The following is a 25,221-nucleotide window of genomic DNA, read 5'->3' as shown; positions in this document are numbered from 1 at the left end:
AAACAGGTGTGTCTGTGAGTCTGTAAAACAGATTCCTCATTCCTGAGTTTAGTTTCGACACACCTGACTGTTATTAAAGTAAATGCAAAGCCATTAGGCGTATTCGACTTGAAGCGGCTCTGCGCCGAAAGATCAGTGCATGACATCAAAGTACCGCGAGAGCGATAAGAAAGCCGAGGGATCCTGATGCTCATTCAGGATGGCCCCCAATATCAACCAGGAATGTTTTGAGTCCAGAACACAAAACAGTCCATCATATGAGGGACACAATGAATTTTGTTTAGCATCATGATGACTGAACACAAACTCAGCTGTAAAGAAGTCCTTGTGGATCCAAGCGGTCATCAGGTCATGCTGAGAGGTGGGAACTGGCTTGAAAGCATTTATTGTGTTTAAGAGGGCAGGTTGGTCAGAGGATAGAGCCCATGACCTTGTGTTCTCTGGAATGAAATGTCCCGGTACACACAGAGGCCCAGCAGGACTCAAGATAGCCACTCCACCCATCTATCATCTATCAGACTGGCCCTATGTGACGTTCTGAGAGAGCAATGAAAACATTCACAAAGGCCATTTGCCTGCGTGTGAAATGCTGTGGTTTGGTGAAGCTGCGCTCCAAGTATTTGAGTACCTCTGCCTCAACTCAGACAAAGATGAAGGGCCGCCGTGTGAAGAAATGTCCAATGATGTGCTGAAATGCGCACCCCATTACAATGGGTTACAAAACGGAGATCCAATTATAGGAAAATGCATAAATATGAGTAAATAACAGTAAAACCAGTTGGTCTCTTGGCCAAAGGCGGTGCGTTGATCTTGATGGGGTTGATCTTTACGGGGAAGTCGTGGCCTAATGGTTAGAGAGTCGGACTTGTAATCCAAAGGTTGTGGGTTCGAGTCCCTGGCCGGCAGGGATTGTAGGTGGGGGGAGTGAATGTCCAGCGCTCTCTCCAAAAAATTATATATTTGTATATATAAAATATATAATTATATATTTTATTAATAATAATAATAATATTTGTTTAAATGTGTTAGCATTATTTGATATGCTGTTTTGTTAGTCAAGTCACATTTATTTATATAGAGCTTTGTACAAGATTGTGTCAAAGTAGCTTTACAGTGTTAAACAGGAAAAGAGTGTCAATAATGCAAGAGGACAATAGCAAACAGTCAGTTTTTCAGTTCATCGTTGATTCAGTTACGTCATATACAGCTCAGTTGAGTTCTCTTCAAATAGTATCTGTGCAATAAAGCTCACGATGATGCCATACATTAAGTGTCCCCATCTAAACAAGCCAAAGGTGACAGTGGCAAAGAACCAAGGGCCAGATTTACTAAACGGGGCCAATTACCATTGCAGCGCAATTCCATAAAAGCACTGATGGGAGGGGAACTTCTGCATGTGATTTACTGACAATACACACATTAAAGAACACAGACACAGCCAGATAATTTCAATAATGACCAGCGCAATCTACCAGGAGCAGTGCAAATTATCTGCTTTAAGACATGCTTTTTTTAGGCATTCAATAAAGGTGCAAATACCAGTAATTTGATGAGTGCAAATGTTAGTAAATCGAATTGTGATTCATTTTAATACTCTCCTCCCATAAAGTTTGCATTTTGGTTTGTGTAGAAGTGCTGGTCACTGCAGACTGCTTCACGAGTCTCTGGGTTTGTGCTGCAGATCGTGCTGTCCGGAGATCCCAAGCAGCTGGGGCCAGTGGTGTTTGGACTCGGTGTGTCTCTGCTGGAGAGACTGCTGCGAGGGAGGATACAACACCCTGCTGGTCAGGACACTGCATCACAAGGGGTTATGGGCTGATTGTGTGTATAAATGAAATATTCTGAGATTAATGCAGTTTAAGCTTTATTTACTGGACGTTTAACATGCTGTCAGTTACCACAGTAAATCATTTAGTCTGCAGAAAATTATTATTGTGAAAACTGATACAATTTTTCAGGAGAGAAAATATATTTGCATGCATATATTTTTATTTGTATAATTTGTTATATATAAATATATTTCATATCCAAATTTTTCTTAAATATATACATGCATGTGTGTGTATTTATTTATATATATATATATATATATGTATGTATGTAATAAATATACACAGCACACATACATATATGTAAACAAAGACTTATTTTGGATGCAATTAATCGTTTGACAGCTCTTTTTAATTTTTTTAATTGGTAAAGCCGTTGACATTGTTACATGAGATTTAGCACTTTTGTTCAGTTTAATGCATCCTTTCTAAATAAATGTACTCTTCTTCTTCTTCAAAAAAGGAAACGTAGTGACAAACACAAAACATTAAACCTTAAAAACTATTATACTAGATAAAACTAGTATAATATAGATATTAAACGGATATAATTTTTTCCAACGTTAAACAAAAATGAAAAGTGCAAAAATAAAATGGTTTATACTCTAGACTGATTTCAGTATTGAAATAATCACCGTCTCCTCTCTATTAGTCTGCGGCTGGAGATTGCTGTCCTCCAGAAGACTTTGAAACATCATGATTTAAAATGAAATCAATAAAAATATTTAAGGGAGAATCATCCTGCATTTGCACATTAAAGTGGCACAGATTTCCTCAATTAGTGCAAATGAACTTTCCATCATTGCAGCATCCACTAAACCTGGAAACCCCAATTTAATAATGATTCTTATTTTTCACTGACAGGGAAGCCCTTCCCAGAAGCCCCCTCTTTGAGTGATGTGTTAATGCTTGTGGTTTTGTAGGTGATGAAGCTGGTGTATAACTACCGCTCTGTGTGTTCGCTCTCAGAGGGCCAGACGCGCTCTGCCACTGGAACAGGGCTTCCCCTTCGTTTTTCACGGCGTCCGGGTGAGTACAGACTCAAGGTGCTTTCACACCTGCCTCAGTTGGGTTGAATCGCACTAGAGCTGGTTGTGCAGCAGTCGCTCTCTGGTAAGAACCAGAAGCAGACCAAACGAGCTACGATTGCAAACACAATCTGGAGCGGTTCACTCGTGATGAGAAAGCAATCCGACCCAACAGACCAAGCAGTATCATAATTCATAACGGGAAATATGAGTCCCTGCAGCACAAAAGCAGTCATCAGTAGCACAGGTATATCTGTAGCAATAGCCAACAATACATTGAATGGCTCAAAATTATACATTTCTCTTTTATGACAAAAATCGTTAGGATATTAAGATCATGTTCCATGAAGATATTTTGTACATTTTCTACTGTAAATATATTAAAACTTCATTTTTGATTAGTAATATGCATTGCATATAAATTTAAAGGTGATTTTCTCAATATTTAGATTTTTTTCACATTTCAATAGTTGTATCTCAGCCAAATATTGTCCTATCATAACAAACCATACATTAATGGACAGATTGTTTATTCAGCTTTCATATGATGCATAAACCTCAGTTTCACAAAATGTACCCTTATGACTGGTTCTGTGGTGCAGGGTCACAGATGTTATATAAAAGCAGCAGTCAGTGTCTGATTCTGTGAGTGTGAATATTTGTTATTGCACTTCATATTAAAATGTGTAATTAATTGCTCTTCTCCACACATTACAGGAATGCTGTCCTGACAAAGCCTTGATTCCTTCTGACTGTAACTGCATTTGTTCTGACAGGGTTTTGCATATATATACAGTATATATAGAGAGAGAGAGAGAATATGTGGAGAGTTTATTTAAAAAATGGATAACTCTGTTTTTTATCATGTGTTTTTGTGTTAGTTAGCTGTATTGTTTTAACCTAATCAAAATAACCCAACTGCAGTTAGACTGAGATTAATGCATAATGAAAAAACATGATTTTTGAAAATTGTTAAAAACTGACTTATCTGTTTTTGCAAATTAACTCTTCATATATAAAAAATATAATTCTATATAGATAGATATATTCAGAGGCAGACCGTAGTGAAGTATTTTTCCTCTGCTGTAAAAGTACTTTATCAGTGGTTTTCTTTAGAAAACTTTACAACATTCTAAAGCATAATATTTTACTTTTTACTGCACTACGTTTCATATTAATTACATTAGAATCTAGTACTTTCTTTCTTTTACTCAAGTAAAAGTAATTCAAGGATTTACTTAAGAACATTAAATATATAATACTTTCTTGTACTCAAGTATTAAAGGTTAAACAAAACCCAGCAAGTTAAATTGATGAAATGTAGTGCAGTAAAACGTATGACATTATGCTTTGGAATGTTGTGAAGTAAAGCTTTCTAAAGAAAAACACTGATAAAGTACTCAAGTAAATTTAAAAAGTGTCAGTAAGTGAATCACTCCATCTTGACAAATACTGTAAGCAGGTGAACTCTGACCAATTAGAGGACAGCTTTACTCACATGTGACTTGCATGAACACAGTTTGGTACGCTGTGCAATTGAAGCCAATTAAATCCCTGTTTGGGAACAAAGCAAACGATCTACAGGTGTGAAAGCACCCTGAGACGCCTCAGGGTGTGTGTGTGTTTGAAGGGGACTGAGATGAGAGAGGGCAATAATCCGTCCTGGTTCAATCCCGCTGAAGCTGTGCATGTCATGATGTACTGCTGCCAGCTCACAAGGAGACTCTACAACCCCATCGCAGCTGCAGACATCGGCGTCATCGCTCCGTAGAAGAAACAGCTGAGTGTCTGTGAGCGCATGCACACCTGCTGAACAAACGCAGAGTTTCAGAGCTGACAAAACCAAGCAAATCCAGTCTGGTTTAGATCTGCGGCCTGTAGGCTACTGTGAAGCTGGTTAGCCAGGTAAGTTTCAGTTTAGTTTGCACTTTGCACCAATCCTGGGTTTTAGGTACCATGAAAGTGGCTTGTCTTTTAGCTGCGTTCATCACCAGAGTAATTTACTCTGCTCCGGGGCAGGTTATGTTCTGAGTTAGAGATCTCAGACTGAAATTAGACCAATCAGATGTGAGCAAAGTGACACGTCTGAAACACAAAAAAAGTCACTCTCCCAGTTTCTCATCCTACAAATTAAAGGTCACTATAAAGTACCTTTAAAAAATATATAACAAAATTGTCTGGCTTTAATGATAATTATAATTTACATATGATTTATATTATTATTAATCCTTTACACACAGGCACTTTTAGTTTAACATATTATAAAGCATTTATTTTAAATGAATATTAATATATGTAGATCCACATAATCATATGGAATCTGTGTCCCTGGAGCACAAAACCAGTCGTTAGGGTAAATGTTTTGAAATTGAGATGTATACATCATCTGAAATCTGAATAAATCATCTTTCCATTGATGTATGGTTTGTTAGGATAGGACAATATTTGAAAATCTGAGGGTGCAAAAAAAATCTAAGTATTGAGAAAATCACCTGTGACTTCACGCGATGAGACGAGGAAACTCTTATGTGTGTGTGTGTGTGTGTGTGTGTGTGTGTGTGAAAAATCAACACGCCGAACATATTTCCTTCTAATGAGAAGCATTTCTAAACCTGCTGTCCAACAAAAACATCATAACATATACTCCACAACATCAGTCGAATGTTAGAAATAGATTTTGTGATCTGATGTGGCTTCTTATCACAGAGTGACACAGAAATATATATTCTACTGTAATAAAGGCTATGTCGATTAGCAATGGATCGTAAACATAATAATGAAAATTCCCGAGATGGCTTTAAGAACACAGATAAACTATACAATGCTGCAGTCAGATGTGTGTTGTCTTCATGTTTCATCACTCTATGTGTTTCTATCTTATTTTATTCAGTTACAGCGATAGCTGGATGCCTTCCATATTAGGGCTTTCCTGAAGCGTCACAAGTTCTATTACTTCTGTGATGCACTTGTGCTTTACATAGTGCTCAATAACGGCCAATCCATACAAATAATACTTCTCTCTAAATCATTTTCAAGTAGACATATGATAATCCATATTTTTCTACGGTGTACACAAGTGTACTGGAGTTTTTTGTTTTTCTTTTAAATGGCAATTTAAATTGCAAAAACAATACCCATTGTCACTGCATCTGTTCGTCCATTTCCATGCAGATGCTTTTATCTTGATCAGTTTGTCATAGAGCCAGCAGTATTGAGAGAACACAATCACATCTCACCACAGAAAGACTCGTTTACTCTAATCTAGTTTTTACTGAACCTGGCATTATGTGAACTCTGCTTTAATCAGCAGACGGCTCTGATGCACACATGCGTGTGTGTCTTGGCTGGAATCTGTGTAGCATCGAGAGGTCATGAGATGTTTGTGTGTTCAGGTGGAGAAGATCCGTGTGCTGCTGGTCTGGGAGAGGTCAAGGTGGGGTCAGTGGAGGAGTTCCTCATCATCATCATCATCATATCTATGGTAACCAGTCCTTTCACTTCCCTGCTGCACTTCTATCTCTATGTACTTTACCACAGTATTTTAATTTCAAGAAACTTTTGACTTTTATTTTGCTACAATCCAAAGCTTTTTACTCCACTACATTTCTTCTCAAAGTGAGATTTAAAGCCCTCTTCATTGTGTAGATATTCAACACAATCCAAGCAGTTTAATCTGCGTCATTTCTCATCAACTTTGAACACTCAGGAGTGATCTGGAGCTTGCCATTTTAGACCAATGTTTTATTTTTTTTACCTGGAAAAGATTTAATTCATATTCATTTCTATTAAACAACTTTAATTAATGGAATGAACTCCCCAAATTACAAAAATCATTCCTTCCTGTTTCCATATGTGACCCTGGACCACAAAACCAGTCAGTAGGGTCAATTGTACATCATCTGACAGGACAATATGTGTCTGAGATACAACTATTAGAAAATCTGGAATCTGAGGGAGCAAAAAAATCTAAATATTGAGAAAATCTCCTTTAAAGTTGTTCAAATGAAGTTCTTAGCAATGCATATTACTAATCAAAAATGAAGTTTTGATATATTTACGGTAGGAAATTTACTAAATATCTTCATGGAACATGATCTTAATATCCTAATGATTTTTGTCATAAAAGAGAAATGTATAATTTTGATCCATACAATGTATTGTTGTCTATTGCTACAGATATACCTGTGTTACTGATGACTGCTTTTATGCTCCAGTTTTATGCAACTTTATTATAATAATAATAATAATTGTAAGGTGGTGATCAGCCCCTGACAGACTCTGAACTGTGTTTGATTGGAGTCATCTAGCCACTTTTTTTGCTTATTAGCATCTAAAGAGCTGGACACTGGATCGGCACAATCAGACCGACAGAAGTGTTTCTAGTTCCAGCACTTAAACTCTTGTGTTCCTTGAAATGTGTTCCAGAAGATTAAAAACTGATTCAGCAAGCATTCTCATTTGAAGTGTTCTTGCCACTGGATTTTATATCTATGATATTAACATTATCATGACTCCAGATTATTTTATGTTGTCTGAAGCGACCAAAAACTCCACTTTAACATGACAGGCTGGTGGATGCATGTTAATGTAAAAAGTTGTAAAAATGTAAAGTTCAACATTTACTATTACATGATTAAAATGAAACCATTAACCATTAAACCACCTATTTTTCAAAAGCAGTGTCCAAAGAATAAACTTCAGTGATAAAATCATGAATGACTTCTTTCTGCAGTGAAACACAGATGACTGTATTTTGGCACGTATTTCTTCACCTTGTTCTGCACAGTTTGATCATTTCGGTGCTGTTCTGTCATTGTCTCGCATGCATTAAACCAGCACGGAAACTTGCTACAAATCTGATGCTTTTTCAATTTTGATCTTTTCCAGATGCCTAAGCTATCTTTCAGAATCATTTGGCTTTGAAAAATCAAACAGTTTTTAAGAGGTCCGATTAGATATGAAGGCAATCAATAAACAAAATATTTACAGTCAGGTCCATAAATATTGGGACATCGACACAATTCTAACATTTTTGGCTCTATACACCACCACAATGGATTTCAAATGAAACAAGAAAGTTTATTTTTATTGGGGATTCTAGTAACAGTAACTCTCATGCATCACTTCTCAACAGCTATGAACTAAATTAACATATGGAGGAAAATACAATAATAATAATGCTTCACAAATTAATGTAATTATAATTAATACGATTTACTCCCGACATAAAAGCATTGCTAATAGCACTGACTTGACCTTCAGTTTCATCGAGCAGGTCAGTAAAACTGCTCTTTTGTGAATAATTTAATCTTTAAATTAGTGCTGTCAAATGAATAATCGTGATTAATCGCATCCAAAATAAGTTGTTTACATAATGTGTGTACTGTGTATATTAATTATGTATATATAAAGACACACATACAGCATATATTTTGAAAACACTGACATGTATATTCATACATTTTATATATAAATATATTTAATGTATAAACGTAACATTTTTCTTAAATATATGCATGTGTGTGTATTTATATATACATAAATATACACAGTACACACGTAAACAAACTTATTTTGGATGTGATTAATCACTATTTATTTTGTATATATAAATACACATGCATGCATATATTTAAGAAAAATATGTTGTGGATATCAAATATATTTATACAATATAAATATATGCATGTAAATATTTTCAAAATATCTACATGCATGCGTGTCTTTGTATATACATTATGTACATAATGTTTATTTTGAATGATTAATCTGAGTCTACTGGAACTGAGAATGAAGTTTGCTCAGTCAGGACTGTAAACAACGCTTCTGTCTGAACTCAAGAACAGATGATGTGCTGCTATCACACACACACACACACACACTCACACACACACACTCACTCACACACACACACACACACACACTCACTCACACACACACACACACACACACACAGCTCTCTCCAGGCGTGCGAGCGATCTCTAATGCTTCTGTCTGAACTCAAGAACAGATGATGTGCTGCTGTCACACACAGACACACACACACACACACACAGACACACACACACACACACACACACACACACACACTCACACACACACAGACACACACACACAGCTCTCTCCAGGCGTGCGAGCGATCTCTAATGCGAGTGCCACTTCTGGTGTCTCTTCAGGTGCGCGGACAGAATGAATCTCTGACCGCAGGGGTCACATTTGAAGGGCATGTCTCCGGCGTGATACAGCACCGGCTTCTTGTAATTGCACACCTGCGCCAGCTTCTTGTCGCTGTAATTGCGCTGCGATTTCTCTCCGGTGTGGATCTTCATGTGGCTGGTGAGGTTCCCCTGGTGTCTGAAGTTGTTCCCGCACTGCTGGCAGGTGAAGGGCCGCTCTCCGAAGTGAACGATGATGTGCTTCTTCAGGTCTCCCTTGCGCGTGAAGCTCTTGTCGCACTGCGAGCAGGTGAAGGGCTTCTCTCCGTTGTGAATCAGCAGGTGATTCTGGAGGTTGATCTTCTGTGTGTAGCTCTTGCCGCACTGCAGACAGGTGTACGGCCGCTCGCTGTGAATCGCCATGTGATCCTTCAGGTCTCCTTTACGCTTGTAGCTCTTTCCACAGTGCGGGCAGAGGAACGACTTCTTGCATCCTGTACTTTGTGTCGAATCTGTTTCTGTTTGTGAGATTTCTCCGGCCGTGAGATCCTCCTCCTCCTCGTCATTCTGATCTCGACTCTCCTCTTCCGTCAAATCTAGAATGAACACGTTTGGAAAAATCAACTGAGGAGCAGAAGATACAGCACCAGCCAGAAGCTGTTGAACGGTAAGATCTTTAGTGTTTTTTAAAGAAGTGTCTTCTGCTCACCAAGCCTGCTTTTATTTGATTTACAATACAGTAAAAAAAAATTATATATATATATATTTACTATTTAAAACAGCTGTTTTCTATGTGAATATTCTAATATTCATTCAGGATTCTTTGATGAATAGAAAGATCCAAAGATCAGCATTTATCTGAAATAAAAAGCTTTTGTAACATTATGCACTACACCATTCAAAAGCTTGGAGTCAGTGTGTGTATGTATATATATATATATATATATATATATATATATATATTATATGTGTTTTTTTTAAGAAATTAATAGTTTTATTTAGCAAGGATGGTTTAAATGATCAAATGTGATGAAATAGGCATTTATAATGTAATAAAAGATTGCTATTTCAGATAAATGCTGTTCTTCTGAACTTTCTATTCATCAAAGAAACCTGGAAAAAAAATCAGTTTTGAACATAATAAATGTTTCTTGAGCAGCAAATCAGAATATTAGAATGATTTCTGAAGATCATGTGAGTAGGATAAATTCAGCTTTGAAATCACAGGAATAAGTTACATTTTAAACATATACTGAAACAGAAAAGTGTTTTAAATGTTCCTTTGGATGAAATAAGCGCAGGCTTGGAGACTCCTGCTGATGTATAAGAGCCAGCAGATCTAAAGATGAATGATGTGTTGGAGGATAGTCTCAGGACACCTGCTGTCTCTTGTGTGCCTCCGAGCTGCTCCAGGTCCAGCACCTCCACTTTAATGAACTCCATCTTCTCCTGTGAGCTGGAGACCACTTTAATCAGAACCACATCTATTACAACAGCCAGCATTCATCTCGCATTACTACAGCACCACGCTTTCAGTAGTGTTGCTATGTTTCTGGAGTAAAAACCGAAGAGTTTATTATTATTACACAACGTTTAGTGTGGTTTTATACACCTGAAATGCTGAAACACACAGACCTTTATCAGCAGACAGGAGGCGGCGCGGGGCTGATGACGTCACTGATAAGAGTCCCAAGAAAATAAAATACAAAATTAAAGACCTTTTCTTATTATTATTCTTCCTGGGTCACAGTCGGTTACACTTTATACTGAAATGTGTGAAAAAGTCATGGCTTCATTGATCTCTTCTTAAATTCTCCTGATAAGGCCAGTTTCATACAAAAATTATGTTTTTTACGCAAAACGTCGCCAAAATAGTCTCAATCGTTTGAGCTTTAAACATTTTAGTTTGTGCTGCTTTGGTTTTTTAGATATTAAAATAATATTTACAGGTCATTCTGAGGTCACTCACGTGCTTAATTAAATGATTTGTTGTGGGAAAATAACATTACGTGTTGAACGTCTTAATTTTCTTTTTATGTTTAAAAAAAAATCCTTAATTTCTCAGCTTTACTACTCGAAGAGATTTTTTTTTATATTCGAAAATAAATAAAAATGTCTACAAGCTACTACTACACCTATTTCACATGGCCGGCTATGCGTAGTAAGGGGACTTTTAATTTGCCTCTCGCAGCCGGCGTGTGTCGGTGTGACGTCATCAGGGCTGCGCCGCGGATCAGAGCAGATGTTTCGGTGTTTATTGTGTATAAAACAACACAAAACGTTCAAACGTGGTGAAGTTTTTCTGACAGATAAGCTCCCAGCAGCATGATAATATTATTTAATGTGTGGTTAGTATCATAAAATAAATGTCACATAATGAAAATAATTATTGATTTAATATTTTAATGATTTATGTGATGATGAGTGATAATACATGTCGTGAATGTTGCCAAATTGTATTAAAACAATTTTTTCGGTGCATAAAGCGAATCGAAAAAGGAAAGAGTGATTATGCGTGTTTCTTTTTCTTTACAGTGAATATTTCTATTATCTCTTAACTTAATAATTCAGCCTCATACTATTATAAACATGGAGTTTGTTAAAGAAAACAAGAAACTTTCAATAAGCATGTTGTGTTTTCAGATCATGTCACATTTCACATGAAAGTTTAACACTTAGTTTGTTGAAACAAATGTTGCGCACATTTTAAATCACAGCAGACTCCTTCAAAATAATGTGGCTACTCACATCTTTATTATTTTAGTATCGATCTGAAACTGAATTAACCAGCACATTTTACATCACTGTTTTAAAATTATGTTTCTGATTTTGAAAAAACAAATCTAGAAAAATATATCTCTTTTCTAAAAGATTAAATATATATATATATATAATATGTTTGTAGGACAAGGTTTGATGTGACTTCTGCACCGACCGGCCAACACAAAAAAAAAAAAAAACCCTTAATCTTTCCCTCTATCTTTCTGTCCTTCGCTTACTAGCTTGTACTTATTTGAACAATGACTGAGACTTGGTGTTACGAGCACTTCCTCTGTCTGACTGCCTCTTCAAGATGAATCGCTTCTTCTTTCTGACCCCAAACAATGGCATATAAAGCTCCTTACATCAGTGGTAGGTCCGTATTTTCTGTGATGAGAAGGGTAACAAGTCAGAGATGGGATGAATGAATTAGAGATGAAGCTAATATTGCATTTATCAGAATCATCATGCATGGTGTTTACAAGTTTCCCTTGTGGAAATATGATCTTTAAAAGTGACAAAAGAGATCATATATGGTTTGTCTGTATACAAAAACACTGACATTTAATAAAAGCAAACTGTATTTTGTGGCAGGATATGATTTAATGTGGTAAAGGGATATCTTTATTAAATATAGAATGTGAAGTGTGTAGAAATATGAACTCTAAGAATACTGAAAATTCTGTATATTATCTTATTATAAGAGAAAGCTAGCAATGCAAAGCTTGACTGATGTTTGCAAACATGTACACAAAAATGACAAAGTAACTTTATCCTGAGAGTTTGTAAAGGTGAACAAGCATTAAACATTTATTAAGTCTGAAGACACTTGTCCAGAGCAATGTACAGAATGCACTGAAGGCATACGTTCAGTCAACAGCTGTGTTCACTCATGAGTTTGGCACTGATGGTCTCGTGATCTGATGACCGGTTAAGAGTTCATCACCTACATCTGACCCATCTCATTGCTCTTCAGTTCTACATTGTGACTGACTAAAAGGCACAGGTCACTTTAAAATGAGTATTTGTCACAATCTAATGTACAATGTTTCTCCAAACTTTTCCTTCTAGCACAGAAAACAAAAGGGGTTTTGGAAAGTAAATCTTCATTTACTGTACTTTCTTGTCCTTTGTAAAGCTTGCCAGTCAGAATCACCATTCTGTTTGAATAGCTATGTTTCCATCACCCTGTTTTTATGCACATTTTGAGGTATTGCATCAGAAACGAGTGATGTAAACGCCAAATTTTGAAAAAAGAAAATCTCTTTAATTAAAAAAAAAAAAGTTTTTATGCTCATTGGAGGTGATTTTTTTACTTGTGCTACAAAGAATTAATGCGAATAACGGGAGACAGAGACACAGTTTGTGAATAAATCACTCCATGTGCATCAGAAATGTGACGTGACGTTGCACTATGGGACGGGATAACTTGACTAACAGCGGAACGATCTTGTTGCACAGCATCTGAAATCTAGGCCCGAGCAAAGTCTGTCATGAAAGTATTTCTGTATAATTGTCTTACACGACTGCGTCCCCAAAACAGCAGGCATCCATTACATTTATTGTGCTTCGTCTGCTCGCTCTGAGGCACAAGTAATTTATAATATATGATCATTATTATATTTAGGCTTTTCCTATCTCAGTGATATTTAGTGCTGGTTTATCAGGAAGTGACTCGTCGGATGGAAACGGTGCATTATTCGCAAATGTTTTGTGTGATATTCCAGTTTTGTGCATGAGTAAAATTTGCAACTTTAGATGGAAACACAGCTAATGTGTGGAAAAGAGTGGCTTGGATATAAGGCTTAAATATCTCCTTTTGTGTTCAGCAGAAAGAAAGCAAGCATACAGGTTTGGAGCAACATGTGAGAGATGACAGAAGTTTCATTTCTGAGTGGACCATCCCACATCAACGTATCTTTTGTACCACTGCTACTTCAACATACGAGAAACACCTCTAAAACATGGCACTTCACAGCAACCTACTACTCTGATCTATTCATGTTCATCCCCTAAACATCACTCAAAGCAATGCATTAAAAACATTACGCTCTCAGATGATGTTTGCCATGTCAGCTTCTGTGGATATTTCCATTACAAAATCCAGCTTAGATAAAACATGATGTGACCCTGGAGCTCAAAACCAGTCATAAAGGTCAATTCTTCGAAACTGAGATTTATGCATCATCTGAAGCTGAACAAATAATCTTTCCATTGATGTACGGTTTATTAGGATCCACTGTAAAAAATCAAAAGTTGAGAAAACTTAAAAATCTCCTGAAGCTGGTTGCCTTAACCTTTCCATTGATGTATGGTGATCGGACAATATTTGTCTGAGATACAACTATTTGAAAATCTGGAATCTGAGGGAGCAAAAAAATCTAAATATTGAGAAAATCTCCTTTAAAGTTGTTCAAATGAAGTTCTTAGCAATGCATATTACTAATCAAAAATGAAGTTTTGATATATTTACGGTAGGAAATCTACTAAATATCTTCATGGAACATGATCTTAATATCCTAATGATTTTTGTCATAAAAGAGAAATGTATAATTTTGATCCATACAATGTATTGTTGGCTATTGCTACAGATATACCTGTGCTACTCATGACTGCTTTTGTGCTGCAGGGTCACATATATCATAACAGATACAGTAAATGACTGACGTTTTATTTTTAATAAAATTCTTCGAGGTGATCCTAGACCAACTTTGTCAGCAGCATACACCTTTCTCAATAAATATCACAGTCCGAACTGCTATTTTGGCAGGAATTCTACCTTTGATTCAATCGCCAGCGTTGCACCTGAAGACGTGCTTTGCTCATCCGGAGGCCTGAAGATGAACTGCGTCAGCTTCGGACAGCTCTGCTGCTTTAAATGTCTCAGCAAATGGCTGAACTGGCTGAAACTGCCTCCGCACGAGGGACACTGGTAGGGCTTCTCCCCGGTGTGAACCCGCTCGTGTTTCTTCAGGTTTCCAGACTCGGCGAAGCTCTTGCCGCAGTGCGAGCAGCTGTAGGGTTTCTCTCCGGTGTGGGTCCTCTGGTGCATCTTCAGCTCGCTGGCTCTGGTGAAGGCGCTGCCACACTCGGAGCACACATGTGCTTTCACGCCCGTGTGCTTCTTCTGGTGGTCTTTGAAATAGCAGAGCCACAAGAAGCTCTTCCCGCAGAAGGAGCACACATGGGGTCTCTCGTTGGTGTGGATCCTCAGGTGTCTCTTCAAGTGCGCTGCTAGAATGAATTTCTGTCCGCACTGATCGCAGTTAAAGGGCCGCTCTCCGGAGTGAGACAGCAGGTGAGTCTTGAGACTGGTGGCGTGTGTGAAGCTCTTCCCGCACTGGTCGCAGCCGAACGGCTTCTCTCCCGTGTGGATCCTGATGTGATCTGTGAGGTTGGCTTTATGCGTGAATCTCTTCCCGCACTGCTGACAGGCGAACCGTCTCTCTCCGGAGTGAATCCTCATGTGATCCTTCAGGTTTCCTTTGTGTGTGAAGCTCTTTCCGCACTGGAGGCACGCGTAAGGCTTCTCTCCGGTGTGAGTCCTTATGTGATCGTCAAGGTGTCCTCTCTGTTTAAAGGTCTTTCCACAGTGAGGGCAGACGAGCGCTGTTTTCTGCGTGCTTTTGTTTTCAGTCTGTGAGCGACTCGATGATTTCTCACTGGTTATGATTGTGTGAGGTTCCTTGAACAGATGTTTCTCCTCCGCCTCGTTCAGCTCTTGACTTTCCTCCTTCACCTCCACCAGGTCTGAAATGAACAGAAGATCTAAAATTAGCAAGCAATGCAGCAACGATGCACTTTTGTCTGCTTTTTTACCTCAAAACCTTCAGGTGCATCTTAATTCACGTACTTATGCACTCAAATAATAAAATTTCATAATTTTTTTTTCAAAACTTGACTCTTATATTTGATTTCTGTCTGTATCCTGGAGGTTTTTACAGAGGGATGTGTTCACATATAATTTGCTCTAACAAATACATTTTATTCCCCCCAAAATTTGTGAAAATATATTGTTTTCTGTCCATTCTAAGTATTTTCTGAATTATGGAGTGACAAAACTGAGACACCCAAAACCCCCTCTGTAAAACTTCTGACTCTAATATGCCAAAAAAAATAAACAAGAATTCTGAAACGGACTTCATCCAGTGTTCAGATTTTTGTACAAAAAAATAATACAAATTAGTGCATATTTCTTTAAATAATGCCTTATTTGCATATTTAAACCTAACATTTTAAAAATCTTGTAATACAAAACATGTTTGCAATTATCAGTGTAATCAATCAGCTGGTAAGTAATGCAAAAACTATTAGGTTAATTTTCTTCCCTATTCACCTGCAGTGTCTCGCCTTCACTTCATGCACATCACATGCACTTTCCTTGTAGAGCCATGCTGGATGACAAAATAACCTTTTAAATGTCCTACACTAGATGGTTGACTACATAGTGCATACTATAAGTGCATAGTGTACAGTACATCATTTGGAACACAACTTTTATGAATGAAGGCATATTACCTTAATTATGGTATAATATCAACATGCAGCACAAAGCAGTCATGAGTAACACAGGTATATTTGTAGCAATAGCCAACAATACATTGTATGGATCAAAATTATACATTTCTCTATTATGACAAAAATGTATAATCATATAATAATAATAATAATAATAATAATTGCTAAGAACTTCATTTTGACAACTTTAAAGATGATTTTCTCAATATTTAGATTGTTTTTGCATCCTCAATAGTTGCATCTCAGCCAAATATTGTCTCATCCTAACAAACCATGCTTTCAGATCATGTATACATCTCAATTTCAGAACAAAATGAGCCTTATGGCTGGTTTTGTGCACCAGGGTCACATATGGTATCACATATGATTTATATAAATGAGTAGCTTCAGCAATAATCATAAGTTGACTGATTGTGGGCCGACCTCTGTGCTCCTCAGGGTCATCCTTTAATATCCTGAATGGTTCAGGATCGCTCACGTCCCCAATCACCACTCGGACGAACTCCATCGTTAGGCAGTTCGTTACACCAGCAGTTACTCCTCGTGGTCTCCCAGACGCTTCCCTGAAGATCCGGATCTCTGGTGAGATACACAGGTCCAGAGCTGCAGAGTCAAATTACAATAATCAACAAATCTGTATGTTCTCCAGTAATACTGCAATGCACTGAGTTTGAACTGTCTTAAACATCTGCTTTTGTCTTTTTATTGGAAATGCATTGCAATTAAAATAATAAACGCTGGGTTGGACAGATATTGAAAATAATGTCATAATGCAAAAACTTACTGGTTCTAAAAATTATTAGTTTTTTAAAACAAAACAGAATTGAATATTTCTTTCTTTCATTATGACCTGATGACTGAAAACAAATGCATTTCAATCAGACTTGCACGCTTTAAGACTAAATAATGAAGATTACTAGCTTTAATGCAGTGACACAGAGACAGAACATGATCATTTCACACACTTCTTATTTACATTTCCTTGCATTTGTACATAACATACCTCAACACAAATACCATCTCTTGTCTATTTTGTGTTTTCAAATAAATATATTAGTATATTGCTATTGCTTGTATTCTCTGTGCTGTTATTATCATTCTGCAAACAAACACCTGATAAACATAGAAACATACCTGTTATAAAGCTCTTTCTGATTCTGAAGGACTATAAAGGGTGCAGATGGGAAAAGATCAGCTTCAGTAATAAATGCAGAGCAAGAATAAATATATTTAATTCTTATTTTGTTCGTTTCTGCTTCACTCTTGATGGGAACAGGCCTCAAAACACTACAGCACCGCATTAAACTGCATTCACTTCTCATTACTCAGGCACAATGGCTTCATGAATATTCCCGTGTTGTTATCAGTCTTCTGAGCATCTTTATCGTTTCATATCGCTTTAAACACTAAACACTGAAGAGCTGGAAACACAAACCTTTCCTCAGAGGACGCACTGCTGCCTGCGTCACTCGCTCTCCGTGTGACGTCATGACGCCGTTCGGCGGAGCACAATAAAAGTCTCTCTCGCGTAAACAAACAAATGTTTATATCTTCATTATGTCTTCCATTATTTCCTCTTCAGTTCAAATCTCTGATTTCATCCCTTAGGCTTATGCACAATAATACAAAAATCATATTTCTGATGCGTAATAAAAGTTTATTTAATCGTGTGATTTAATTTCTGTGTTTGTGAATAAAATAAAAGTCTCTTTTTTGACATTTCTGTAATCATATGTATTACATTTATCCCTGGTTTCACAGATAAGGCTTAAGCCTAGTCCTAGACTAAGTCTGAGTTGTTTAAACTGAAATAAACTCACACTGACTGATCTTAATATATATTTGTTTTGTCTCAAGATGCATCGCAGTAATGTTTTTTCTAAGCATGTTTATAAAAATTACTTAAATGTCCTAATTGAACTATGTCCTAATCCTGGCTTAGTCTAAGCCCTGTTTGTGAAACCGGGCCTAAGTTACAAAATCTTAATACTGAAGATTTTATTTTTATTTTTTATTTTACGTTTAAGAAAATATTTTATTTCGATCATGTCTGTAAAAGTTTTGTCAACTACATGACCTAGGGTGAAGTCAGCTAAAATGGGCCAAATAAGGTTGTAGCATCATATGCAGCATCAGTGTTACATGAAGCGTGTCAGAGAAACGGCGAGGCCTGACATAGAACATTTCATTAATCACTAATAAGGGTACTAAAGCAATTATAAGTAAGCTTACCAACAAAGCAAAGGTTATTAACAATGTTTTGACATGCTCTTTCAAATAAAAAAGTTTTAAATGTTTGTGAACAAGGTCATTTTAGGTAGAAATGGCTGGTTAAGATAAAATGGGCCACAGTTTTCAGCTAAAATGGGCTGCGCACACACACACTTTTACACAGATATTGAGGGTGAAAATAGGTTTATAGGCCTGGATATGTATCCATACAAAATCTTAACAGTCTTTAAACAAATACAAGCATACACACACACAAACGACATCAATGCACTGAAACACACATCTATACAACATATCAGTTCATTTTTAATTGCATTGTTTAATGAAATATTCATTCAACTTTCTATTTAATGAAATGCATGTATGGTGTTGCTATGGCACACTAAAGACAATAGTGTTAATTTACTGTTAAAATAAACTGATTTAAGCTGAAATGACCTGTTGTTCTCCTTTTATATTGGCCCATTTTACCTGAATGTTGTGCCGTGGCTCAGGAAGGTACCTGCTGATACAGGTAATTTTAAAACTATTATTCTTTTTCACATTTAAAAATTTAAATATATTTAAGAGACCCATGCTTATGAATAAGAATATCATTCGATCTCCTGCACAGCTTCTTTGATGGTGTTATAAGTCATTATATCAAAACGTGGCCCATTTTAGCTGACGTCACCCTACCAAATAACCCCCTGCAGCGAAAAACACAAAAACAAACACATCATGCAACCATCATCATTTTTCATTGTCTTCTAATTTTCTAATTATTTTATCTACAATAAGGACTATATTAACTGACCGTAACTAGGTTAGGTACATCGTTATGGTTGCAATATTTTTTATATCAATCCAAAGCAAAATGCTTGTGAAAATAGCTCATATCACACTTATAATGTTTATTTTGAAGAGTTTGTGTGAACAAGTGAACATAAAAAACCCTAAAGGCCAACTATATAAAGAAAGCATATATGAACTGATATATTGTGAAGTCTGGTGTTTACCCATCAGTTTAATACATCATCTAATTCGTAATGGTCAGAAACATCAGAATGGAATAGAAGCTTATTGATGGAAATACTACAGAGCTGGTGGAACACAAGCTGATATCTGAAGCCAGAATGGGTTAGAGTAATAACAGAATAAATGTGAAATAGATTCTTCTTGCTCATTTCTCTGGAGGAAGACAGGCATCTCTCATACATACACCTCTAAAGTTAGAAAGGTTCGCCATCTAGCGGTGCACGAGCACAAACACGTGTATGTTCAGCGCGCGCCAGTGCTGTCCTGCTCTTATTAATCTCAGACAGATTTATGAGTTTGCATGAGTGTGCAGCAGTGCTTCTGAACTCACACATGATCACACTCTGTGTGGAGCACAATGCATCTTAAATCTGCTTTCCTGCTCTGTTTACTGCGCGGTAAGTGCTTTTTATTATTTGTAATAGCATCTGATCTAGTTTTTACATTGTTTAGTGTTCATTTTTGGAGCAATATAGATAATTGATTTAAAATGTTGTCTTTCCATGTGCATGTGGCCTGTGTTTGTTACTATGAGACACTGTTTTTTTTTATTTAATGACATCAAATATAATTTTAATCAGACTGTCATACTCCACCAAATGATTTTAAGCCAGTAATAGGCTGTATGAATGGAACCTTAGTAGAAAGTTTGAGCAAGACCTAGTTTAAAGTCTTTATTTATCATGGTTAAGATAGGCAACTACCTCAGCACTTGTCACTTAATTGCAAATGATGTCTGCATTTTTCGCACACATAATGTCTACATTTATGCACATTTGTTGTCTTGTTATGTGTCCTCTGTGTACTGTGCAGAATAGTGTATATTGTATAGTATTGTACAGAGTATTACGTGCAATAGTAGAGTCTTTAGTGTATAATATGTACATGGTTCATCACTTATTTGTATGAAGAAGGCACCTGGAGGTTGTAGTTTCTTTGCACATGTACAGTGACAATAAAGTTCTTACTTAAAAGCACATCCTCAGCTAGGATTGAGTTAAGAGTCGGTGCATGCGGTGATTTCAAAAGGATCTGGTTTGTTGTGCGGTTTGTGTTTCTCAGGTGTGTTTGGAGCAGACACAGGTGACACTGAAAGCGTGTGGGTGATGCTGGGAGATTGGGTCACCCTGCACACCGGCATCGGCTCGGTTCGGAGAGACCATCACATCATCTGGAGGTTTGGGCCTGACAGTCCAGACAGCCGGATAGCCGAGCTCATGAAATGGTCCTACATGCTCTCTGTGTTTGTGAGTGGACAGATGCCCTTCAGAGACTCACTGCAGCTGGACCACCGGACGGGATCGCTGACCGTTAATAACACCACACCTCAACACTCTGGACTTTATAGACTAACCATCATCCACAACAGAAAGACTTCCCGCAAGACGTTTGATGTTAAAGTCTACGGTAAGAAGTGTTCTCAATATATTTTAGATGTGCTATGATTATCGTTCAGATTACATGTAATATGGATTATGTAGTTAGACTCCAAAAACCAAGTACTCATAATTAATTATTACTTTTTATATATAATACCTATTTTACATTTTATACAGCTTGTAATCAGATTGCAGTTATTTCTTTATTGATTACCTGACAGCATATTATTCACAGAATGCTAGTAATTTATTCATAATTTATTGATTCTGGAAGACTTTGAGCATGTAATGTTGTTGTTTTCATGTTTATTAATGTTTCCCATGTTTTCTCAGACAAACCCCTTTGACATGAAATATTTACTTGAAATATCTCTGAGGAAGTTCATGTTTTAATAATGTTGTTTTGCATGTTTTCTGTTCTCTGATGATGCTTAAGTCACATTGACATGATAAACAGGCAAACTAATTATTTATATTTTTAGCGTTCAAGTGTTTATGTAATTTACTTTAGATATTTTATGTTTTAATTATTTGCTTTTTATCTACTCAAACACCCACTGCACTTCTTACATTAAGCCTAGTTTGGGAAACCCTGGTGTAATGATATCTGACCCTGCAGCACAGAAGCAGTCATGAGTAACACAGGTATATCTGTAGCAATAGTCAACAATACATTGTATGGATCAAAATTATACATTTCTCTTTTATGACAAAAATCATTAGGATATTAAGATCATGTTCCATGAAGATATTTAGTAAATTTCCTACCGTAAATATATCAAAACTTCATTTTTGATTAGTAATATGCATTGCTAAGAACTTCATTTGAACAACTTTAAAGGAGATTTTCTCAATATTTAGATTTTTTTGCTCCCTCAGATTCCAGATTTGCAAATATTGTCCGATCCTAACAAACCATACATTAATCTCAATGTCAAAAAATGACCCTTATGACTGGTTTTGTGCTGCAGGGTCACATATTAAAACAACTACAAACAAACAAACACTTGAGCCTTTAATGCTTGCACTCTTTATTCTATTTCTATTCTATCTACTTGGTTTCTTTTTATTTATTATAAAAATTATCCTCTAAAACTAATGATATCTATTCTTTTTCCATTCTACTTTTCATTTATAATAAAATGCTACATGTACTGTGTTGGGCTAACCGAGACGTGTACAGCACTTACATATTACTGCTCTTTTGTTGGTTCTGATTGCTTCTGTTGTCTTCATTTGTAAGTCGCTTTGAATAAAAGCATCTGCTAAATTAATAAATGTAATGTTTAATTCACTTCATAATGTTGGTAACAAAGAATGAAATATATTTTCTTACTCTTTGCATTTTATATCAATATGGTATGTTTAATGGTATGTTTAAAATGTTAGATAAAAAGCAGTCAGGATATATTCCTGAGATTACATTCCCAGCTACAGTTTTCATCATGCAGTCTGTAATCAGTGCCAGACTACAGCTTGTAAGTCATCTACCAGCTGTCTGCTAACATCTCAGTCTTGTTGCAGCTCATGGGATGTGTGAGTCTCTTATGGATGTGTTTTCTGATTGTTATATTTGTTCTCCAGCTCCTCTCCCGGTCCCCGTCATCAGCGCAGACTCCTCACAGAACTCACACAGATCTGCAGGTCCAGCATGTGTTCTGATGTGTTCAGTGACCAATGCGTCCCGGGTCACTCTGTCCTTCTTTAAGGGCAGTGATTTAGTGTCCAGCGTCAGCGGCTCTGACTTCAGCAGCTCTCTCTCTCTGCCTCTGGATGTGGAGGCTCACGATGAAAACACCTACAGCTGTGTGGTCAATAACTCCATCAGCAACCACACCACGCTCTTCAACACCACCCGTCTCTGCCAGCCGCCTCCAGCTGCCTCAGGTTTATTCTGCTCCTTTCCGTTTTACACCACTGACTCTTCCAGACGAGACTGGACTGTGTTGTCATTGAACGTTTGGGTATTGGTGCTGCTGTGCTTGACATTCAAAGGCATAATTCACCCAAATATGAAAACTGTCAGCTTTTCCTCACCCTTATGTCTCTCGAAACCCATAAGAAGATATCTGAAGAATATTTCAGCTGCTGTCTGAACAATCCTGCTTTTCTTCTTTGAATATGTGAGACCAAAGAATAACAAGTTACAGGCATGCAAACATCAGCAAAAAGTTTATTTTGTTTTCTATTTCTGAACTATCACATTATCATATAATGCAAAAAACACACTAAAAATATCTGTAAAAATAGAGCACAATATAGTGTATAATTTGTAATTAAATTAATATTTATTTTGTTACAGGTGTTTTAGCAGTATTTAGAATTGTACACTTCATTGCATTGTGTTTTAGAGTTAACAGAAATATCAGTAAAATTAATGGATAATGTTGTGTAATTTTTCTGTTATTTTACAGATTAATTTTTTTCCAGTTAAGATAGCTGAAGTCATCAGATGTTTCTAATAGAGCTACAAATCTGTGTAAAAATAACACGATGCTGCTGCCATCTTTCTGTGGTCATTTTTACCCTCCTGTAATTTGGCTCTGAATCTCAGGTGAAAATGCTCATTATGGTCCCTGCTCTACAAAACAGAGCACTACTCAGTAAATATTCATCATGACATTTAATATTTGGGCTTTCATCACTATACATGTTTGTTTTTCTTCAGAATTTTTATTTGAAATATGTTTCAGATATCATCTTTTGTGTTTCACTGAAGAAGGAAAATCACACAAGTCTGGACTGACACGAGGGTTAGAAAAGGAACACAATTTTAATTTGAGGGACTAATTGCATGGAGCAATGCTTTGTTAATTCCTATATCCCCTGGTTCTGTTATTGTGCTTAACATCAAGCTGTTTGCATGTGTTTCTGGTTTCAGACAAGTCTCTGCTCTTCTGCCTGCTGCTGCTGCTGCTGATTCCTGTCACAGTGATGGCTGTCTTACTCTGTGTCTGCAGAAAACAGAGGAAAGCAGGACGAGAGAGTGAGTATCACACACCATTACTTTACACAGCGTTCACACTACTGCTCACAGGCTTGGGGTTCACTCTTCAGCTTATCAAGGATAAAATAATGGAGAAAAACATTCTTAATGCTTTGCTCAAATGTTTTCTTTTAAGGTGGTGCTTGTTTTTAGCAGCTGATGAAAGCTGCTGACGCTGTAGAGAACTGTGACGATGCAGAAAACACAAACCTCCAGAGAGGAGGAAGAGACCATCATTGCACTCAGTTCACCAGAGAAGCTCATTCACAACTCTGTTTTAATGTAATATTTATTGTGTGTTTTGTCACTATCAGAATGTCCATCCAGACATGATGAAAATGACCCTTCGGTCGATCTGAAACAATGTCTTCCGAATCGAAGCGGTGTGGTTTCTCTTGTATGATGATACTGGAACACTGTTGTGAAGTGAAGCTTGTGTGAAGATGTTTTAATTGTATTTTATTCATATTAAGATTGTAGCTGATGGCCTGCAGCTTTTGCTCTGAAGGGAAATCATTTGTCTGATAACTTTCATTCTCAGTCTATATTTCCTTTGTATTCTTGGATTTATTTTAAATAAATTATTTTTTAAATTGACTCATTTAATGAAGTGAAATAACAGGTAAATTAGCATTTCCGGTTCACTGTGTAACCAGTTTCAGTTAATTAAACCCCTGTTCTGTATTATATTAGGATTAATCACTGCACTCTTGTAACTCAATCAGATTAATAGTTAAATTATTACAGGATATCAAAGTAGGCCTAATCTTCAGGTTCCTCGTCTTTTAACATCAAAACGTTATTTAACATAATTTTAGACTTGGACAAGAAGAGAAAAAAGGATCAGGCGACCTAAGCTGCAACTATATACACTTAAAGTGAACAGGATAAATGCATCCCTGCAGCACAGAAGCAGTCATGAGTAGCACAGGTATATTTGTAGCAATAGACAACAATACATTGTATGGATCAAAATTATACATTTTTCTTTTATGACAAAAATCATTAGGATATTAAGATCATGTTCCATCAAGATATTTAGTAAATTTCCTACTGTAAATATATCAAAACTTCATTATTGATTAGTAATATGCATTGCTAAGAACTTCATTTGAACAACTTTAAAGGAGATTTTCTCAATATTTAGATTTTTTTGCTCCCTCAGATTCCAGATTTTCTAATAGTTGTATCTCAGACAAATATTGTGCTATCATAACAAACCATACATCAATGGAAAGATGATTTATTCAGCTCTCAGATGATGCATGAATCTCAATTTCACAAAATTGACTGGTTTTGTGCTCCAGGGTCACGTGT

General features: G+C 36.6%; 4 protein-coding genes across 7 annotated transcripts in view; 2 read left to right on the top strand and 2 right to left on the bottom strand.

Annotated features, from left to right (window-relative positions):
* LOC306881385 (tripartite motif-containing protein 16-like) overlaps positions 1-25,221 on the top strand; it is a 108,912-nt gene that overhangs the window by 38,675 nt on the left and 45,016 nt on the right. The gene's annotated exons all lie outside the window — the stretch shown is intronic.
* LOC306881411 (uncharacterized protein) lies at positions 7,919-10,701 on the bottom strand. Of its 2 annotated transcripts, XM_079435506.1 has the most exons (4): positions 10,648-10,701; positions 10,392-10,564; positions 8,886-9,608; positions 7,927-8,813 (listed from the first exon to the last, which is right to left on the bottom strand). In XM_079435506.1, the coding sequence occupies exons 2-3, from the start codon at positions 10,513-10,515 to the stop codon at positions 9,001-9,003; spliced, it is 732 nt and encodes a 243-aa protein (XP_079291632.1). In that variant the 5' UTR covers positions 10,516-10,564; positions 10,648-10,701; the 3' UTR covers positions 7,927-8,813; positions 8,886-9,000. The 2 variants fall into 2 exon arrangements, with proteins under 2 accessions (XP_079291633.1, XP_079291632.1); XM_079435507.1 differs by having other exon boundaries at positions 7,919-8,813; positions 8,910-9,608; positions 10,392-10,671.
* LOC306881401 (uncharacterized protein) lies at positions 12,009-17,772 on the bottom strand. Of its 3 annotated transcripts, none has more exons than XM_079435493.1 (4): positions 17,425-17,772; positions 16,714-16,893; positions 14,552-15,522; positions 12,009-12,159 (listed from the first exon to the last, which is right to left on the bottom strand). In XM_079435493.1, exons 2-4 carry the CDS (start codon positions 16,796-16,798, stop codon positions 12,139-12,141), a joined length of 1,077 nt encoding a protein of 358 aa, XP_079291619.1. In that variant the 5' UTR covers positions 16,799-16,893; positions 17,425-17,772; the 3' UTR covers positions 12,009-12,138. The 3 variants fall into 3 exon arrangements, 1 of the variants encoding a protein (XP_079291619.1); XR_013785149.1 differs by lacking the exon at positions 12,009-12,159 and adding an exon at positions 12,384-12,412 and having other exon boundaries at positions 12,463-15,522; XR_013785150.1 differs by lacking the exon at positions 12,009-12,159 and adding an exon at positions 12,560-13,446 and having other exon boundaries at positions 13,526-15,522.
* On the top strand, positions 19,769-24,500 carry LOC306881410 (uncharacterized protein). Its single transcript, XM_079435505.1, has 5 exons — positions 19,769-19,937; positions 20,602-20,946; positions 22,503-22,805; positions 23,800-23,904; positions 24,041-24,500. The coding sequence occupies exons 1-5, from the start codon at positions 19,898-19,900 to the stop codon at positions 24,055-24,057; spliced, it is 810 nt and encodes a 269-aa protein (XP_079291631.1). The 5' UTR covers positions 19,769-19,897; the 3' UTR covers positions 24,058-24,500.

Source organism: Barbus barbus (assembly GCF_936440315.1).
Source record: "Barbus barbus genome assembly, chromosome: 15".
Classification (NCBI taxonomy): domain Eukaryota; kingdom Metazoa; phylum Chordata; class Actinopteri; order Cypriniformes; family Cyprinidae; genus Barbus; species Barbus barbus.
This window is presented reverse-complemented; position numbering and strand designations above follow the sequence as displayed.

Bases quoted from the DNA above. Each gene is read 5' to 3' on its own strand.
- LOC306881411 (XM_079435506.1), bottom strand. From the start codon at position 10,515: ATGCTGGCTGTTGTAATAGATGTGGTTCTGATTAAAGTGGTCTCCAGC. The intron at 9,609-10,391 runs GTGTCCTGAGAC...TGTTCATTCTAG, and splicing joins AGGCACACAAGAGACAGCAG to ATTTGACGGAAGAGGAGAGT.
- LOC306881401 (XM_079435493.1), bottom strand. From the start codon at position 16,798: ATGGAGTTCGTCCGAGTGGTGATTGGGGACGTGAGCGATCCTGAACCA. The intron at 15,523-16,713 runs GTCGGCCCACAA...TGTTCATTTCAG, and splicing joins TGACCCTGAGGAGCACAGAG to ACCTGGTGGAGGTGAAGGAG. The intron at 12,160-14,551 runs GTAGAATTCCTG...TTCTCATCACAG, and splicing joins CGCTGGCGATTGAATCAAAG to AAAATACGGACCTACCACTG.
- LOC306881410 (XM_079435505.1), top strand. From the start codon at position 19,898: ATGCATCTTAAATCTGCTTTCCTGCTCTGTTTACTGCGCG. The intron at 20,947-22,502 runs GTAAGAAGTGTT...TTTGTTCTCCAG, and splicing joins GTTTGATGTTAAAGTCTACG to CTCCTCTCCCGGTCCCCGTC. The intron at 22,806-23,799 runs GTTTATTCTGCT...TTCTGGTTTCAG, and splicing joins GCCGCCTCCAGCTGCCTCAG to ACAAGTCTCTGCTCTTCTGC.